The sequence below is a fragment of the Asterias rubens genome, chromosome 10 (genome assembly GCF_902459465.1).
Source record: "Asterias rubens chromosome 10, eAstRub1.3, whole genome shotgun sequence".
In the NCBI taxonomy this organism is placed as follows: domain Eukaryota; kingdom Metazoa; phylum Echinodermata; class Asteroidea; order Forcipulatida; family Asteriidae; genus Asterias; species Asterias rubens.
Window position 1 is genome coordinate 12496934 of NC_047071.1, and position 21350 is coordinate 12518283.

General features: G+C 37.8%; 1 protein-coding gene across 1 annotated transcript in view; it reads right to left on the reverse strand.

Annotated features, from left to right (window-relative positions):
* Nucleotides 1–7620: 7620 nt before the first annotated feature.
* Nucleotides 7621–21350, reverse strand: part of LOC117295728 (alpha-N-acetylgalactosaminide alpha-2,6-sialyltransferase 2-like) — a 40925-nt gene continuing 27195 nt past the window's right edge. Inside the window, exons 4-10 of the mRNA XM_033778448.1 lie at nt 19534–19702; nt 15838–16021; nt 13278–13416; nt 12148–12251; nt 11411–11494; nt 10951–11041; nt 7621–10027 (exon numbers count right to left, since the gene is read on the reverse strand). Of these exons, the coding sequence (XP_033634339.1) occupies nt 9860–10027; nt 10951–11041; nt 11411–11494; nt 12148–12251; nt 13278–13416; nt 15838–16021; nt 19534–19702 (939 nt within the window). The 3' untranslated portion in view covers nt 7621–9859. The remainder of the gene's footprint in view (nt 10028–10950; nt 11042–11410; nt 11495–12147; nt 12252–13277; nt 13417–15837; nt 16022–19533; nt 19703–21350) is intronic.

The following is a 21350-nucleotide window of genomic DNA, read 5'->3' on the forward strand; positions in this document are numbered from 1 at the left end:
CTCAGGAAAACTATCCGAAAGAAGTTAAATCCAAACCTAAGAAAGGGGCATTCACTGGCCACGACCAATATGCCATACAAGGAAAAGCCCGCAGAATGTGCTGATATGACCATAGAACCATACAAGTTGACAACATACTGCAAGCACTTTTTTGAACACTCTGCAAAAAGTTATTAAGGAGGGAATCTGGTTAGATCTTATGTTACCTTTAGATGTCCCCAAGATCTTGTCCTACCTATTTAGAACTCCACGTCGTCAGAAAACCAATACCACAATCTCCAAAGAAATCTTCAACTTCAATGGTCAGTCGGAGTCGGTGATAAGATCTGAAAGACAAGACAGACATATGTATTTTTAAATACTTAGTTTAATAAGTCTTAGTTTACTCAATGTGTAGACCATCTGGCACCTCGGTCAAGAACTTGCAAACAATGGGAGACTTTGAGGCGCTAGGTGGCAGCAGACTTACCAGGTAAATTGCCATCGTTTACGTAGCCTGATCATCTGACATCACACTTCGAGGCTCGTGAAAGACGCCAGAGACTTACCGCCAAAACCGTAGAACACAGCACTCTGCATGTTGCTCTCCAACTCGACGCCACACCCGTCTCCGGCCATCAGTATGTGACGCAGGCAACATCTCGTTTCATTGGTGAGCAACACAACATAACCTTTGCGACTTTTGAAAAGGGCAGTTTTTGTCTTCCATTTGAGCTCATTCAGCCATGAATTCATGGACATCTTTCATTTTTCAACAACACTTAGGAAACATGTCACAGAATGATTTCGTATTAGTTGTATTGGTAAAATGTTTTACCTGACGATGTTATGACGAATTGTTGAGGGGGGGGGGGGGGGGGGGACACTTACTTTTGTTGATGTGTTTAGTTCTGAGCAAGTGCACATTACCGAGAATTATGGTAAGTCTGCTGCCACCACGTGCTCTGCAAAGTCCCCCATTTGTGACAAACCAATTAATTATTAAGTGGACTTGTTTAGCCTTGCAATAAAAAATGTTCACGTTCAAACGTTCAGGTCTAGGCCTACAATGTTTTAATTGTTGTGTGCTGTAATTATTACAATCTTTTTGCGGTTGGCCTTTTGCAAGGATTTCAGTATACGATGGCTACCAACAATATAAAAACTGATCCATTGAACTGATTTATCCTGCATGACTATCTGGAGGGATGAAGACAACTCATAATTTCTTCAGACAGCTATACACAAGAGTTATAGGTATTTGTTTTACCTTTTTAAATTCGTGCTCCTCAATATGCAGTGGTAAACATGAACTCCATTCTCTCTTATTAAACACGCAGCGGCCGTAGCCATCTTTGCTGGGCCGTCTGCTACAGCTCTGCTCCCCCGGTGCTGAGTTCGTCTTCTCTGGTAACGGGAATAGCACGGAGTTATGTAAAAAAAAAAAAAAAAAAAAAATGCCTGAGACTCAACACCGTGACGACTTGACTACCACACATTAACTTGCTAATAATACGATATAGAATGTTGACAGTTTGCTTGGTTTCTAATTAACAGACATGAAGAGCAGTGGTGTGATGAAGAGCAAGTGTAAAGGACCCTGTCACATGAGTCGACTTGTACAGGCAATTTGGGAAAGTACTGCAATGCAAGCCACAAGACATTGGTATGTAGCACTGGAGTATTTTTTTCAAACAGTGTCTATCGATCCCCGAGTTGATAGTGCGAACATTCAATGTGAATGCCTTCGTGTGTCATGGCCGAGTTTGTGTGTTCAACCACTGCGAACCACTGCACCCGTGTAACCCTACAACAGGCGTTTCGCCCAATGGCTGTCGTCAAAGCATTGCATTTTAGGTCGTAACCATAAGAAATACGGAATCGTCTCATTTGAATAATAAAGAGCTTAATGCGTTCAATTTTACAAAGTCTTGGGCTCAAAGAATGTTAGGAATTTTAGAGATGCATCAACCCTAGAGCAGAACAAAATAATGCTGCTTGATGCTGCTAAAAGCTTTACTTGAAAGCAGTGGACAACGTAACGTAGTTTTCGAGAGAAAAAAAAGTAATTTTCCATGAGTTTGATTTCGAGACTAAGATGTTGAGGTCACAAAATCAAGCATCTAAAGCACACATCTTCGTGTGACAAGTGATGTTTTTCTTCCATTATTATCTCGCAACTTCGACGACCATGAAAAGACTGGTCTTTGACAATTACCAAAGGTGTCTTTAAAATAATGTTTTCTTTCAAAATTAGGAACGACGCTGATGCATGTTTTTCTTTTTTTGCTGAGCCAAGTATTTTTATTTAGCTATCAAAACTGTTGAAGGTATTGTTTTCCTGTGAAATAATTTTCCTCTGAAATGAAGTTAGGCCGTATCCGAGTTGGTGGCTACGGCTGCGGCTACGAACGTTGCCAGGGGTGTTGCTAAGGGCGTCCTATACTTCAATGCATGACGACGCGGCGATCCAGCCGTAGCCGTAGCCGCCAACTCGGATACGGCCTAATAGAGAGGTTTAGCTACACGTCCGTTACGCGAGCAAATACGTGAACGTTCTGGGTGACGTCGCCACTTAGGGCTTATTTCATGCTCGCGTATGACGTTTGCGCGCACGTACGTACACAACATGAAAAATTGTAACTTCACGTATGCTTAAAACGTGAGATTTCAGCGACATAATTTTTTGACATTCACGTTCACGTTGAACGTGCAGCTAAACCTCCTTTATATTAAAAAAAAAACCTGCGTTCTCCTGACAACCTTAAAAAAACACAATTAAACGCTGATTTCGGTTGTTACTACCAAAAAAGTGTTGCATGGTTTTTCACCATTTCCCCCCGACTCACGCAAAGGAATATTTATTCCCCCAAATTGTTTATTAGCGGTATTAGTCCAGATACATGGGGCAGCAACTGAAAAAGCGTACAAGCTCCAATCAATATTTAGACCTAGTTTCACAGAGAGACAACAACGTTCAGTTAAATTAATGAACCATTTCATATTGTGAAGAAAGACCACAAAGCCAAGAAGATTTTCATAACGACACATTAACATTTATTGAAAAATATTTTCTCTAGAAAAATCACCCTTTAATTTAACCAGTACAATTTAACCCGTTAGCAATAATAAAGCATGTTACTACTTCTTTGGAAATTGGTTTAGAAACTGCAATTTGTGATAATTTCATTCAAATATCTATAAAACAAACCTCAAACTCTGTAAAAGAACAAAAAATACATGTTATCAGAAAGCATCAGAACGATCACAAATCATTAAGACAAATCCATTATTCAAAAATCTGCACGTGACTGAAATTGCCTAAATGGTTGAAAAATAACGTCATCGATCTGCTTAGACAGATGCTATTTTAAACAAATTCTGCTAAGCAAAAATAAGCAGGGCACAAGTAGCCAACGTAAATCATGGTCTTTTAACTGGTTACTATTTCTGGCAGGCAAAATTGGTCTTACATCTGATACCACCTAATAGATATATTCGCGTGCAAATGACAACGATTCCTTCTTTAGATGTTACCATTACATGCGAACTTTCAAAAGCAGCCGTCAACACCCCAAAAATATTTTCTATTAATTAATGTGAACCAATGTTGAATACATAAAATAGAACATGGATTTTTGTAACAAACTCCTTTGAATTGCCAACTTATTTATAAAGCATCACACGCCCATTATTTTCCATTCTTTTTGAATATTGAAAGTAAAGCACAGAACATCTACAGCCAAAACCCATCAACAAAAGGAACAAATAAAAACATAACGACTACCCAATCATATGAAGTAACTTTTAAAAAAAAACACAGTTAACTTGCGGGTACAATCTTGTACTAAATCTCTGTATACAATACAAATATTTATATATTTCCTATTTTTGTTCACACTATGAAAATCTTCAAACACCACTTTCCAATCAGCCAAAAATATGCATTAATTATGAAATTGTAAACAAAAATACGGTACCGGGGACTGTAATATTGAACTTTCGGATAACCAATCAAATTTACACTGTACAAAAATAACCGTAAAATTTGCGGTGCTGTATCCGGAGTGCCAGGTCAAGAAATGGTATTAAATTGCACGGTGGAAGTTTTGCAAATTACCCCTTTATAAAGGCACATTTTACAAAATTTCCACAGTAAAGTTTACGGTCATTTAACAGGGACCAGAGCTGCCAGGTAAAGGACCGTACATTTGACGGTAATTATTTTACAGTGTACTTCTGTGCCGTTATTTGTAGGTGTTGTCAAATAAAATATTGTAAAAGTAAATAATAGAAGCCTTCTGAACGTAAACATCAAAAGTAAATAATATAGCATTCTGAACGTAAACATGAAAAGTGAATAATATAGCATTCTGAACGTAAACATGTTGTTTTCTCAACAAACTCAGCTTGAATCAACTATACAAAGAAACAAAAGCAACAGTAGTTTTAACGGGAAAACAAGGTGTTCATAATATGGAAGAAATGTATGTTTGAATGTGAGGTGTCTCAATCCAAATCCCACCCCCCCCCCCAAAAAAAAACACAAAACACAATGTCCACAGATTTACATTAAACTTACACCGTTTGAAGATGGTGATAGTAGAAAGCGTACCTTAAAATATTAGTTGCCGAGGTGCTGTTGTTTTTGAGAAACGAGTAAAACAATATCATGAAAATACGTTTTTACATGCTAAAATAATTTTCGTCTCTAGATCACCGAGACGAAAATTATTTTCATGACATTATTTTACTCATTACTCAAAAACTACAGCACCTCAGCGAATAATATTTTCAGAGAAACTTTCTACCATCATTATTTTTAAATTACGTACGTTTAGTGTAAATCTGTGGATATTTTTTGTCCTATTTGTACATAGACCTTTAAGCTGCGTCTTATTGCAAAGAGACTAACAAAATAAAAAACCCAGTTAGAGGAGTTCCGTCAAGATTTGCTTTACGTTATCGACCAACAGTCTAATATTATTGTTTTAAGAATGTTCAACCTTGTCTTGATTCCTAGAGAGTCAGCCTATTGATTCCTTGTGTAACGGTTTATGAGACACAGATAGAATCGAATAATAAGTATTATCCTTCAACCAATCAAGGCTAAACATCTCAATGAAACCCTGTAGCGGAAATGGTTCACACTCGGCTTTACTATAAAGACAAAGTTGTAAGTCATGCAAACTATCTGGAATAAACGATTTGTACTTTTTTTGCAAATATTGCACATTTCTTCAGATACTGTGGTATGCCAAGTCAACGTAAGAGGTGATGTATATTGACTCAAATCATCTGACGTCATCACCCACAAACATACCTTGGTCGGGTGCGTTCGACTAGCTTCCCCGGGTGGACCCCGATTGCCCCCGCGGTACGTTCGAACAGCTTTGACGTCATTCAAAGGCCTCACTCCAAGTGTTCTGCTTGAGGAGTGGGTCGCTTTGGGGCTGGCCTCAGGTGCATGACGTCACCACGAGAGGGTGAGTGATCGTTCGATTAGCTCTTGTCAAGGGCTCACCCGAATGAGCACCGCGGGGTCGACACAGGGAAGCTTATAATAATCAAACGCGCCCATTTCCCTCGTTTTACACGCAGTGGTGTGAGGCAGGCACCATTTTGACCAAATTGCGTCATTGCAAGGAGCTCTATAGCATTACCCAATATCAAGCAACAGGGAGTGCCACATTTTTTTATAACACATTTCAAAAAAAACATTAAAACAGCAAAATCAACAAACAACATCCTCAACACACAATAGAACTTTATCATGCTGCCTCCGTCTTGGTCTTGTTCCTTGTATCGAATACCAATAATGAATGCTAATAATCATTTTGCAAATAGGAACCAGACTATTTTGTTCTTCCAGCCTCGATTTGGTAACATTGATATAAATGGGAGATATTCAAGATGGCTGCACCGTGATAAATGTCTATTGAGATAATTGATATAGTCAACTCATGTGACGAGTACCTTCCTTCAGCCATGGTTGGTGTAATCCCAAGTTTAACAAGGTATTTCAAAAACCTACTTAAGCGAAAACAAGTGATTAACGAGTTCATTTGCTGGTTGAGCGTAAAGCAAAACAAAAACAGCGTAAATTGGCTACTAAATTTGGCTACTAAGCAAGGATTAGTTGCGTTCTGTAAAATAATTTGTGAACTTTTTAACAGCACCTTCAGGACCATTCTCTCTCGAAACAGGTGGAGTGAAAATCTAATCAGTGTGTAAAGCGACAAATAAGCCACAATTATTCAGTCCGAATCATCAACTATCTTAAAAACAAGTAACCAATCTTTATAATTCTTATACCCACTTTGTCGAGATGTTCAAATTCTGGCTGCCACAATGCGCCTTATACAAGGATGCGGCTCCACAACGTTGTAGCCGCATACTTGGCTAAAATACAGCGAGTAACATTAACCTCCCAAATGACAGTTAGGTTTCTTTTCTACTCAACAATTTTTCTTCTCCATATTCCAGACAAATTGTTAACACTTAAAGACACTGGACACTATTAGTAATTGTCAAAGACTAGTCTTAACAGTTGGTGTATCTTAACAAAACTATGCATAAAATAACAAACATGTGAAAATTTGACCTCAATCGGTCGTCGAAGTTGCGAGATAATAATGGAGAAAAAAAAACACCCTTGTCACACGAAGTTGTATGCTTTCGGATGCTTGATTTCGATACCTCAAATTCTAAATCTGAGGTCAAATTAGTGGAAACTTACTTCTTTCTCGAAAACAAAACATTACTTCAGAGGGAGCCGTTTCTCACAATGTTTATACTATCAACCTCTCCCCATTACTCGTTATCAAGAAGGGATTTATGATAATAATTCGTTTGAGTAATTACCAATGTGTCCACTGCCTTTAAAATGTCGAGATGTTCAAATTCTGGCTGCCACAATGCGTCTTATACAAGGATACGACTCCACAACGTTGTAGCCGCATCCTTGGGTAAAAAAAAAGCTTCTCAGCTGCAGCGAGTAATGTTAGGAAGATTAACCCAAGTTTCTTCTACTCATTAATTTTTCTTCCAATATTCCAGACACATCTTTAACACTTAATAAATTCATCAGTACCAACAACCAATAATATGGGACTTTCGGGACGCTTGGTAGCAGCAGACTTACCAGGTAAAATCCATTGTTCCCGGTAATGTGCGCATGCTCAGAACTACGTAAACATAGGTAAGTCTGCTGCCACCTAGCGTTCCAAAGTCTCCTTCTAACGTGAACTGACAAGCTAAATAATTAAAACGTTTTAATTTCTTAATACACTTTGTACTCCGTAATTTATATAAATTCATCTGCTCTATACATACCCATTTCATGGTAGATTCTAACAACTAGGGGCTTAGAGCCCGGACAAATTAAATTAAACATAATCAACAGATAAATATTTACAACTGTATACTACATGTACACCACAACTTTAGATGATCGATGGGGGAAACCTTCCCGTCAGATTCCCACAAGCCAGTTTCAGATATGGTGGACACAACACTAAGGTACCCTTTAGGTTTGGGTAAATCTGTCTTTATACACCAACACCAGTGCACTCCTATAGTATCCACCATATCTCAAAAAGGCTCATTTTTGCATCCCTGTGTCGATTTGTATATTTAATAGGTCTGACAATGTAGTTTTTAACTTCAGAGAGCTTTTTTTTAATAAAATCGAGAAAAATTGCTTTCATTTTAAGGAATTGAAAACCAAAGAAATGCAATCATAGCCTAAGCGGAAGTTGTCGAGAAAAAATCGTCCAAAATAAATATGAAACAAAAATTATAATAACCATTTGCGAAAAACGGAAACCTAACGGTCTTTCCGGAACATCCGTCCTTTAAAAATAATTGTTTGAGGACATTTTGTTATCTCCGGTTTCCATTATAGGTAGAGAATAATGTCATGTCCCAAATAGGAAGAATCACCAAAACTATAATATAGAAACTTTTGTTTGCCAATTTGTTGGGTAACTCATATCAACTTAAAGGCAAAGATTACCTTTCGTTCTTGTAACTATTCTATTGTTTAAATCCTACATACATCTAGATGTATACAATAAACCTGCGGTTTTGAAATAATTGCTAAACATCTTGAGCGGTCATGTCCACGCAAAAAGAACAATCCGTATACACAATCTGAGAAACCTTTTATGCAGAAACTTCTCTCAGATTGGATCGATTTTTGAATCTCCTCTCTCTTACAATCCACATGTGCCATTCCGTTCCAGTGAATCGTTTCTCAAATTAGTATACATTATCAACAGTTGCAGTTCTCTTGACCAAGTAAGTTTGTTATTAACTTGTGGAATAGTAATACCCTGCCTTGAAATATTGACTAGCATGGCCGTCCTTACCATCCTTGCAAGCCCAAACAAAATTTAATTTCACTTACAAATCGAAGTAAAACATATGCAACGAGAAATTGTGGATAATTTTCAACACTAGTTTGTTCATACAATATTTACACACGATACATATAGTACTGTACAATATTCGACTAGAACGTCTTTGGTAGAAGTAAGAAAAGGCACAACGTTCAGGCTTATGGAGAAGTTTCTGACTTCGGTACTGATAACAAGGGTTTAAGAGTACATACTATTTGTCCCTGTGACCTACTCTGATCACAGCTCGTGACCTTTCTAATGACCCTGTAACATCAGGCCACTAACTATTTTTTGCATTTAAACCATCAGTCAATTTGGTTGGTAAGTTGTTTGCAACAGCTAATTTTTTTTTCTGACCTTGTATAATAACACAAGTAGTACTGGTACTTGTTAACAAGTCATTTTCTTTGGCAACGTGCGATCACAGTTCAATTAAATCGACGAGTTAGTACTTTCATAAATGAAAATGTTTTTTGTTTCCATGAAATGTGAACGAATTTTAAACTAGTCCTAAAGAATTATTACTATTATTATTACTTTTTGCAGCACTGTATACTTAGTACTTTCCAGAGTTGTTCTGTGTGTGGACAAAATCTACAGGCAAAACATTCGGATGTGAGTTTCGTTGAAAATTACATTCTGCTAGTCTAATACAAATAAACATACACATGATTTATACATACATGTATATGTATATTTGGAAGAAGAACATGCCAGTAGTGTAGAGTTATCCCAATCCTTTTTACCAAAAAGTAAAATATATGAAGCTTCAAGTAGTAGGGAACTTGAACGTGCAGGTTTTCATTTTAATGGGCTAGAAATTGAGGGGTTTACTTCACACACACATACATGCATCCTGTGACAGGAGATTCTGTCCATCCATATGGCGAATTGTGCACAAACTTCTTCTGAAAGCGCCCTCTTGTGAAACTTCCTCCTTCAGCCCATGTTAATTTCCCATATGGGGGGGGGGGGGGGACAGAATCTATGGAACACAGAATACCCTGGGACACCATAATGCAATCGTCTTGCCATCCATCGCCTTCTCTTCGTCAAAACGAAAAAACAATTGAGAAGGATGAACGGTTCGACTGAATTGAAATTTCAACAAATTGTTAAAGATGCCGCACAAACTTGGTTCTTATGTTCAGAACCCAAATCTCCAACTGGTTTATATCTTACATCCAACTCATAGTACCACAGTCCTCTTTTGAATCTTTGATGTTGCTGTAGATAATGGTGTTTCCATTGTTAGAGAGGCAAGTGCCTTCTTCGATGTTTACCTCGTGTTGCCTCTCTTGTCAGGTACAACAGAACTTCAGCCCGAAATAAGTCTTAGGATAATGTATCTAAATTGAAAACAAGCACCAAAGAAGTGACACATCTCTGCATTTTAGCAGCCGATCTAAGTCAATCAGTTGTTTTTTGGCACACCGGCATTTTTGAGTTGTCCATATCAAGCTTGTGAAATTCCTTCGTCAGTTCCTGATGTACATGTTGATTATACCCAGGTCGTTAAGACGTTTCCACAAGGCGTTCTCTGCATTGTTGTCGTGATTGGCGTAGAAAACATGGCGGACGAAGCTCTTGTCGTAGTAGTGTTCAGAGAAGGTGGTGTAGCTACCACCAAAGCCATATACATTGACCTGAACAGATGAAGACGAAACAAAATATCATTATAAGGCACTGGACACGTTTGGAAATTGTCAAAGACAAGTATTCTCACTTGTTGTATCCCAACATATGCATAAAACAACAAACCTTAAAACAATTGGTTATCGAAGTTGCAAGACAATAATGAAAGAAAAATCACCCTTATTGCACAATTTTGTGTGCTTTCAGATGCATAATACAAGGCTTCAGCTGGAGTCTTTTATTATTTTAGTGAGAAATTACCTCTTTCTCAAAAACTTTGCTACTTCAGAGGGAGCCGTTTCTTGCAATGTTTTATACTATCAACAACTGTCCCTTACTTGTTACTAAGTTTTTATGCTAATATTTATTTTGAGTTATTACCAATAGTGTCAACTGCCTTAAACTTTATTGACCTATGAACCTCAACCTTTTACACCATTAATATGCACTGTACGTTGTCAACAGAGGGGGCTATACAGATTCATTAACAATCATACAGCTGGGGCACTAATAACAAGAGCAGGGGCAATAGGTTCCATGGTCGCCTTGATGGCTTGCAGACATGCAGACCGATAAATCGACAATATGATACTATTATGAACACTCAACCATTGATGTAAGCAATCACCCCCCCCCCCCCCCCGAAAAAAATGGTTAAAAGTAAATAAAACCAATAATTCATAAATAAATGAATACATCATTTATTTATGAATTATTGGTTATAGTGCTGGTTGATTGTTTGTTGTTTTTATTGTTTGTAATACTTGCTCATTATGTGTGTTTAAACTGTTTAACCTTTAGCTCTTTTTAAGGAAATTTTTATACTGTACATGTTCTAGTGCAATTCAACCATATCGGTTGTCATACTGTCCTCTCCTTTGTAATGTTTTTATGAAATAAACTAATAAAAAATAAAAAAATATCATCTACCTACCTCATCACACGTGTGCAGAGCAAGAAGAAGCATAATTGCTCCTGTTGTAGGTCTATGGACAGACTTGTGTTGAGCTGTGGAGTTAACCCAACTGGGACATAAAACAAATATATAAAACAATTAAACTTAAAATACAGAACAGTTTCTTCGGTTTTCGCCCCCAGCCCCTTCTTAAGGCAGTAATTATTATCATGAAGAATGAAGTTGAATGTTTCGGCAACACACAACATTACACTGATCTTCTGTCGTTATCCGCAACAAAAAAGAAAATTACACAGTGATTTGTTAATACCTTTAAGCGACAAATAAACACCTTTTAAAGATTTCCGTCTGAATTTAAAATGCTTGAAGAACAGGACAAATGAGAAATAGAAGGGTATAACTTCTGAGATAGAACTCTCAAGACAAATCGCCCCTGTCAAATACAACCAAATAATTTTATAAGCAAACTAATATATACCTCCATTTAAGATATCTCTCGAAGTCTGGATGGACAACTTTAACATCTTCTGCCTTCAATTGCTCCACAAAGTTGGGCGGACCTCTGCAATTGGGGCATGAACAAAACATTGTATTGAACATTAAGAGTAACACCGCGTCAACAAAAATAAGTCATTTCATATCATTTCATTTATGCTGGTGTTGAGAAACCAATTCATAGCTAGCTAAACGCCTCTCTTAATATTTATGTATGACGTCATAATTCTTACCCAAAATGAGGCTATGGGCGCACGTCCCCCATCACTTGCAGTGGCTGCGCCCATCGCCTCGTTTTGGATTAGCATTGTGACGTACCTCATGCATAAATATTAAGAAAGGCGTATTGGTAACAGCGCATAATCTACTTCTAAGCGCGCGCGCGACATCTTTTTCAAAGCGTGCGCGCGTACACCCAACCCATGCGTAACAGACTCTTCACAAAGTTTTTGAAAAAAATATTTTAAACCTCGAATTTTCATCTGTCAATGTGTCTGTAGTTGTATTTTTTTAACGTTTTTTAACAAAAGGGCATTTATGAATGGGAATAAAAGAGTAGTGACTCGTTCTTAAACGTCGGTTTAAAACCTTGCATGGCGATGTCGTGCGCTTAAGGCCTTCGCCTTCGGCTTGGGCCTTTATCACACGGCAATTCGACCCTGCCAGCTGTAAACGGCCGCCGCATAAGAACTCGTTGCTACCCTTTCATTCCCTTATTACCTGTTGTACTTGTCGTTGCTACGAGGAGGCGGTTTGTTTCTTAAAACAGCATTCAAATAGTTGTACGTCCACTCATTATCGGCGAAGAAAACATATTTGATTCCCTGAAGAAGAAAAGGAATAGAAAGAAACACAAAATGTCAAACACTTCTACTATCTGAACGCCTAAAGATAAACGAGCAGTTTTATAAAGCTATCATAGTTTGACACTGTATGTTGGGATTTAAAGACAATTTACACTATTGGTAGTTGTCAAAGACAAGTTTTCTCACTTGGTGTATCTCAACACATGCATAAAATAACAAACCTGTGAAACTGAGGTAAATTGGTCATCGACGTTGCGAGATAATAATGAAAGAAAAAACATGCTGATCACAAGAAGTTATGTGCTTTCAGGTGCTTGATTTCGAGACCTCAAATTCTAAACTTGGGGTCTCAAAATCAAATTCGTGGAAAATTACTTATTTCTCGAAAACTACGTCACTTCAGAGGGAGCCGTTTCTCACAATGTTATATACTATCAACCTCTCCCCATTACTCGTCACCAAGTAAGGTTTTATGATAATAATTTATTTGAGTAATTACCAATAGTGTCCACTGCCTTTAAGCCTGCAGGAATGGGAGACTTTTTTTGTGACGCTGGGTGGCAGCAGACTTTTACAAGGTAAATCCACTGTTCTAGGAAATGTGAACATTCTCAGAATGACTTGAACAATAACAATTCACCTGGTAAATCTGCAATTTGTTTCTGAAATCCATTTTTGAAAAGCTTTTCAGTTTGATTGGATTGTTTGCTTATATTAGTCTATAAAGTTTCACCACCACATAGTAAACGTTGTCTTTAGTTTGTATCAGTAAATTATTCATGTTTAGTCCATCAAGTTTTTTTAATATAGATTTTCTCGGTCAATTTTGGCAAATTAGAAGCCAATTTAACCATAACTGTTTCATATGGCACTCACCAGCAGAACGACAAACATAGAATACAAGTAGCAAATTTGTATTAATGTCTCTTTTCTCTTTTTTTTTATGTTTCTATTTATTTATGTACTTTGTAATTATTATTATTATTATTATTATTAATATTTAGTTTTTCTTCTTTTTTCTTCTTCTTTCTTTCAGGAACTGACCTTTTGATAGGGTGGGGCTTTAAATCCATACCGCCCAGCACCCCGTAATGAATTGGAGAGGGTGACCATCGTGAAGCAGTAGAATGAAGTCTTGGATCCAACATCTTTCTCAAAACCTTTGGTTAAGGCAACATTCACCCTGTGGGTTAAAACAAACAAAAAAACATTGTTATGCAATAATAATAATAATAATAATAATAATAATAATAATAATAATAATAATAATAATAATAATAATAATAATAATAATAATAATAATAATAATAATAATAATAATAATAATAATAATAATAAAAACTCAAGGGTAGTCCTAAATTAGGATGAGTAACTCGTCCTAACTCGAGATTAAGACTTATCTTAATTCTTTGCGAAATCCACCCAAGGTCATTTGGTCAATAATCATTCCTAATATTAAAGCCATTACACACTTTCGGTACAGAAAAAAAAAGTTCACAGATTTACAAATAATTTACAGGGTTTACAGAAGGTAATGGCGAAAGACTTCTCTTTAAATGTTTTTTCATGAAATGCTTTACCTTTTGAGAAAACAGTATAACAGTATCAATCCTCGATAGCGCGAATTACGGATTTATTTTAAACACATGTCATAACACGGCGAAACGTGCGGAAACAAGGGTGTGTTTTCCCGTTATTTGAGCCTAAATTTTCACAGGTTTGTTATTTTATAGATATAAGTTGTGATACACGAAGTGTGGGACTTGGACACTACTGTTTACCGAAAGTGTACAATGGCTTTAACCGTTCTCAACTCCCTGGGGAGTATACAACCCGGGCAACCGTATAGCTCCTAAAATAAAGGCTCTTTCATATCAACCTGTACCTGATCATTTGTACCCATTTATACTCTATGGTTGAAGAGAAGCAATTGGTGTAAATTATCTTACTCAAGGACACACGCGTCACAACTGGGATTCGAACCCACACTCTGATGACTTAACCACCAGAACTTGAATTTGATGCCCTTGAACCACTCGGCCATAACACGCAACAAATTTGGCATTTTTAAATAATTCTGAACAAAGCTGTCTGGCATTTTCTGATTAAGTGTAAATATTGTAAGAAACGGCTTCCTTTGAAGTAGTTTTTGAGAAAGAGGTAACTTCTCACTCAAATAATAAAATACTTCAGCTGAAACCTTTTCTTTGGCATCTGAAAGCACACAAATTTGTGCAACAAGGGTTTTTTCATTCATTCTCCTCTTGTAACTTGATGACCATGAGTCAAAATTTTCACAGAGTTGTTATTTTATGCATTATGTTGGGATAAACCAAGTATACTGGTCTTTGACAAGTATTACCAAAGGTGTCCAGTGTCTTTAACAAAAAACATATCATACATTTGCATAAACAGAAACCGCATAGTACGATAATCATAACCGAAACGGAAAAAGAAAACTTGTCCAATAAATAAATCATGCAGGAAATGAAATAGTTTCCTGATGGACACATTGACCTATAATTAAACTTACAGTTCATGACAATTTCTACATTATGGCTGTGAGTTGTTTCACATAACTTGGGAAAGTACCGAGTATATACAGTGCTTATTCATTTGATCAATCACACAATCACACATGTGTAAATTAAACGACTTCATGCTGGGACTTGCGTTTCTTGTTTTAAAGGCAATGGACACTATTGGTAATTACTCAAAAAAATTATTAGCACGAAACCTTACTTGGTGACGAGTAACGGGGAGAGGTTGATGGTATAAAACACTGTGAGAAACGGCTCCCTCTGAGGTGCCATAGTTTTAGAGAAAGAAGTAATTTTCCACGAATTTGATTTCGAGACCTCAGAATTAGAACTTGAGGTCTCGAAATCAACCATCTAAACGCACACAACTTCGTGTGACAAGGGTGTTTTTTTCTTTCATAGTTATCTCGCATCTCCAACGACCAATCAAGCTAAAATTTTCACAGGTTTGTTATTTTATGCATATGTTGAGATACACCAAGTGAGAAGACTGGTCTTTGACAATTACCAATAGTGTCCAATGTCTTGAAACCCTCTGAAACAAAACTAGTGCCGATCATTATGATAATTTTATGTTCAGTCCCGGGTGGTATCCATTCGTTGTACTCAGCATGCCTATAGTTAAAAAAAAAAAAAAAATGAAACAATTTTCACAGTCTCGTTTGCGATTACACTATCGTTTCCGTTACACTTTTCCATAATCTGGAGACTCCTTTTGCAAGGTTCACAGGTAGGCCTGGTTCTTGATAATTTACCTCGACTTCGTCCGCTCGCTAAAGTTGATCACCGATCGCATAGGACCACCACCGATGACACATTTGATCACCGGTTGCAAAAGACCATCACCGATTATTAAATGCCTCTTTGGCGTTCCATACTCGGCGGGTTTAAACCACTAGTTGAAAACCTCTTCACCATACATTGATTCCCTTAGTCATGCATGTTTCTTCTCCCTTGTTGGAGCCGTTCACCATGCTGCCTTATACCGATAACGGAATGTTCCACGAATGCTTTAGACATGAGTTTTATAATGCTAATAACTAAAACATGTTGTGTTCGTTTACCTGAATACATAGTCATGTGCGTCTATTTCTTCTCCCTTGTTGGAGCCGTTCATCACGCCGCCATTACCGATGATAGCGCACCTCGTGCACCCTGGCTTTTTAGGAATGACGCCGTTGACCATGCGGTCGTCGAACAAGTACCTGTTGCTTGGGGCACTCAGTAACTGCAAGGAGTCGGAGACATCTGGGGAGACCAAAAAGGTGTACCATTTATTTTGAAAGAAACACGATAATTTTAGTTTAGCGTAGGTTTCCCGTCAATTTTAACAACATTTTTAGTTGGATCTGCAGTCATAACATAGTGAATTAAATAAGATAATTCACACTCATTAGGCCACAATGATGTTTGTTTCGTTTTTTTGAATAAAATTAAATACAATACAATAATATTAAGTTGAATAGAATGTCTGAAACGAAACTGAGAAGAACAAAATCATGACACGAAAACGATATTAAATGCAATAGATTAGCTAAAAGGAAAGTTTGAATAGACTAAGAAATTGTATGGGAATTGAATGCGTGGTCATGAACCTGACGAAATGGGACAGAAAACCTAAATGACATCTAAGTTCCTTGTTATAAAACAAACGGATTGTCAAAAAATGTACTTTCATTATAGCCTGATTATAGCTACATACTAGGAGACGATGAAAACGTAGACAGCGGTGTGTGGGCTGAACACACAAACCAAACAACCCCACTGTGGTCAGTGCTGTGATTAGAACCAAGGTCCACAGACACACACAATATTATATAGCACAAAGCTAAACCTAATCTGCATTCTTAAAGAGCCAATAAAGGATGATCTCAATATGTCAACTATTACCTTTTTATGGCCAAATAGACATCGCAGATACCGGTTAATAACCATTTTACTCTCAAAATTTGCATTTAGTAATAAATAACTCGAGTCAAAAATGCACCCGGCCGCGCGGCTTTTTCAGCCGAGAGTCAAAAACGGCTTATCTATTATAAATTACCCTGGACGCACGTGACGAATTTCCCCTATTGGTTTTGAACACAGTTCTCCAGCTTTGGCACTTCCACACCAAATAGCCGCCACTGACGTTACGATTCCTTTGTCGCGCGGGTTTGTTTGACCCCACGTTTTTCAGAAATTTGGCTTGGAGCGTTCAGGAGAGAGAAAAAAACATTTTTACCATGTTTAACGTGAGGTTAGAGACTCGTTTTTTTTTTTTTACATTTCCTGGATGGACTGCAGCTGTTAGAAAACTGTAATATCTATTTATTTGAGATCATCCTTTATTGGCTGTTTAATGGATAACTAAATAAAATTCGCCGATGACAGATAATATTATAACAATGGTTTACAAAAACAAACAACAAATAGAAGACAGGTGAAAACAGAAATGCGATTTTAAAAACGTTCCAAGAACTGCACTATATGTTATTTATTATCATAATAAAAAATAACAACAGTCGATTCAAAATATTAAAAAGTGATTTATTTACTGACAAATACGTCATTGCTCAACTGACTTTTTTGTCTTAAAGTTTTACATCATGTGGTCGAAACAAACAAATTGTAAAATGTTGATCTAAAGGCCGTTTCAATTAGATTTGATTAAATTGGGTGTGCAAAAAATGATCGATTCTGTGAAATTGTACATGGCTTACCACTTCATACCAGCTGCCGCAAGTATTGAAACAGTAAACGAAAATGTGGCTTTACGATCAACCGTGGGAAATTGGAAGTTATTCTAAAAATACATTCATTAAATAAATATAAATCCAGTATTTACAGATGTCTCTATTCCTAATACTCTCTTCAATCTATTGTTAAAGAGATGTGTTCAGAGAAAAGGTGGTCGCAGAATACGCTAACATTTCTTTTTCCAATTTTGAGGTGATTTAATTATGTTTTTGATAATTACGAATAAAAAATCGTGGTAGATGGCCTTTATAGTAATGAGCAGACGATGAATAAGCACTTCCTATTTGGACAATAGTTCCATCGCCCAACTTCATCAAGCTCCTTAAAGACACTGGACACTATTGGTAACTGTCAAAGACCAGTCTTCTCAAAGACCAGTATCTCAATTAACAACATAACAAACCTGTGAACATAACATTTGAACTCAATTGGTCGCCGAAGTTGCAAGAGAAAAATGGAAGAAAAAACACTCAGTCACACAAAGTTGTGTGATTTCAGGTGCTTGATTTCGGGACCCCAAAATCTAATTCTGAGGTCTCGATATCAAAGTCTTATATTTTAGTGGAAAATAACTTCTTTTTGGAAACTACGTTACTGCAGAGGGAGCCGTTTCTCACAATGTTTTACAACACACCTTATAACAATGTTTGATAACAATGTTTTATACTACCCCTATTAAACACCCTTACAAATATTGTGCCTTTTCATTGGTTTAGAGTGCGTCACATGATATGCATTAGTTTTACTAGAAACGATGGTCGTGTGGTACAGTGCATCGTTTGCCGTGTGATAGTCCAGTACCTAGACGTCCTTTTTAACAACCTCAAACCCAAACAGCTGTGCATCTGTGTATCTACATATAGCGTGCGAACGTTACGTGTGCGAGTATGATAAATAGTCTGCAACCATTTCGGATTACATGACACTACATGCAGCACAGTAAAAAAAAAATCACAAACTTGAGGAGTGGAGTCGTATGTTGGTTCGATTTATTGTAGCATTCAGGTCTGTAACTTAATAAGACAGTATTAAGAAATGTTTTGGGTGTTATAAAACAAATATTGACTACGTTTACTCGTTCTATGGTTATACTATGACTCCCGAGGTGATCCCCAGAGCGTTCTATTTTCACGAATCGAAGCCGAGGGAAAATAGAACGCTCCGGGTATCACCGAGGGAGTCATAGTTTTAACCATAGAACGAGTTACAGCAGTCAATATTTGTATATTATCATCAACAGCTCTCCTTTGCTTCAAAGTAATTTTGTATGCTTATAATTAGTTTGAGTAATTACCAACAGTGTCCAGTGCCCTTACGCATAAAATGTTGCATTTTTTTTTTTGCGAAGCATAAATAGGATACCAGTCACGGATCGTACATGTAGCATGGTATTTTGACTGGTAACCCTGTTCTAGTTTTGTATGTTTTAGCAGCTCAATGAAATCGGGTACAATTATTGGTCTACTCGATCGGAATATAGACCCCTGGCACAACATGGGTGCACCTCATAAGAATGTGCACTTCCTAAGAATGCGCGTCTACCATTTCAATCATTTTGGGAGTCAAATGATTCTTTCGTGCGTACTTTAACTCTCAAAATGGAGGACAGATAGACCCCTACATTGGCCGCCATAGTTGATGAAATGTACACGCCTGAAAAGCTATCATTGGCCGAGAGTCGTGAACGCACGTACACGGTGCACTTTTACAAAGACGTCATGTGCAATCCATGTATAGCCCCGTGCACATAACGTTGAGCGCACCTAACTAAAATAAGAATGATCATTTTGGAACTCCCAAAATGGCGGACAAGACAGGGGGATGCAAGTGCGTTGCGCGTTGTGCAGGGGTTCCACACTCCATTTGTCTTCACATAAACCCGCCCTTTTCGAATCCACGGCTTCCGCTCGGGTTCGGCTTCAGGCTCCGTTCTCGCGTCTGAAGCCCTGAGCACGCACGCAAAGCACGCACAATTCGTCAAAAACAACCGCGGGGCCAAGCTAGGGACATAGTAAACTCACCCTGTGCGTCGATGTCTGACCAGCCATTGATGCCTTTGAATGTAGAGAGTCGCTGGTACTCGGCTTTACTGAAGTGTTCATTCCACAGAAGGATGGGCATCTCCGGAATAAACTTTCGGCTGGAGAAATCATCCAGCATCATTTTTTTCCTGACTGTTGTGGGGCAAGTCTGCGGGCGAAAGGATAGTCAATGTTCACTTACGTAGAAGTTCACGGTGAAGGGTTCAAAAGTGAGACACACTGATATTACAGACCTTTATCACGCTGTAACAATCTTAGTCATGTTCCATGTTTCCAATAACAGTTGTGAATGCTAACATTCATTGCGCAAACATGTCACTAGACTGTTATTTCGTCCAGCCTCAGTTTAGTTACAATGAGTTGGAATGGAACAAAATAAAAATGGCCACATTCGCTGAACGATACCCTATAGGGTAATATATTGATACATTCTCAACAAGTGAACTTAAAAGCTTTTACATCTGAGAAGAATTGTATATAGCTGTTGATTTCAGCTCATTTTTTAAAATCATTCCACAGCCAAGAACCAGGATGAAAACCACAGAGAACTAGTCCGGGGAAATCCATACAGTCAGGAAGGGACTGAAATCCCTATCTACGTAGTGGGTGCGTTCGTTAAGCTTCCCTGGGTCGACCCCGGTCTGCGGGTCGACCCAGGGAAGCTAATCGAACGCACCCATAGTACCCGGCGTGATTCGAACCGGAGTCCTAGAGTTAGGAGGCAAGTAAAGAAACCTCTACACCAGCCTGACCACCAGATAGTGATAGTATTAACCATCTGTTATTATAAAAACGAATGAAAAAGGATTCCCCTAGAAGTATATGGTTTGCAAAATTTAATAGATGTTTGCAAAATTGTTCACCCCAAACCATTTGAAGCTATTAATACGATTCGCTAAAATGCTGATTCTGGAGATTGGTCCGGTGCAGCTGTCACCTCGCTAAAACGTGGATCGATTCGACACATGCGTGTGAAAATACCGCAGTTGCTGTTTTCTCATCAAGAAACTGTGTTCAGCTGAAACTTTCACATGTGACTTGTATTTTCTAATGTGACATTGACAACTACACATTTTCTCGCTGTGCGTATCTCAACAAGAGCACAATATAACAGACTTGTGACAGTTTTAACTCAATTATTGGTCGTCGAAGTTGCGAGATAGTGACACCCTTGTCACACGAAGCTGTGTGCTTTCAGTGTGCTTGATTTCGGGAACTCAAAAACTAATTATGAGGTCTCCAAATCAAGTTCAACATTATGAACTTGATTTCGAGTTCCAGAATTATTTAATATTTTAGTAGAAAATTACTTCTTTCTCGAAAACTAGGGAGTCGTTTTCCACAATGTTTTATACTATCAACAGCTCTCCATTGCTTGATATCAAGTAAGTTTTAATTATTTTGAGTAATAACCATATGATTAGTGCTCTGTGCCTTTAAGCGGGTCACTCCGTAATTGACGAAAGACTCTTTCGCGATCCCATTTAATGATTGCCGATTCGTCAAGAAATTTTGCCTTTGCGATAACTTTGCTCTGAAGTTTTCGTGAAGGTCCTGGTATATGTGTTAATTCCCCTTATAAATGTCTCTCAATATGACAGACTTCTGCTCTTTAAAATGGACACAACTTACTACAGTTTGCAACGTAGTCTCGGTTCGAGACGGTCTCGGTGATTTTATTCCACGATCCACGGTCAGCAAACATCGCGCAATACACTACGGCGGACGGTTGTGTGTGTGTGTGGCGAGGGTAGTGTATTGCGCGATGTATGCTGACAGTGAATCGTGGAATAAAA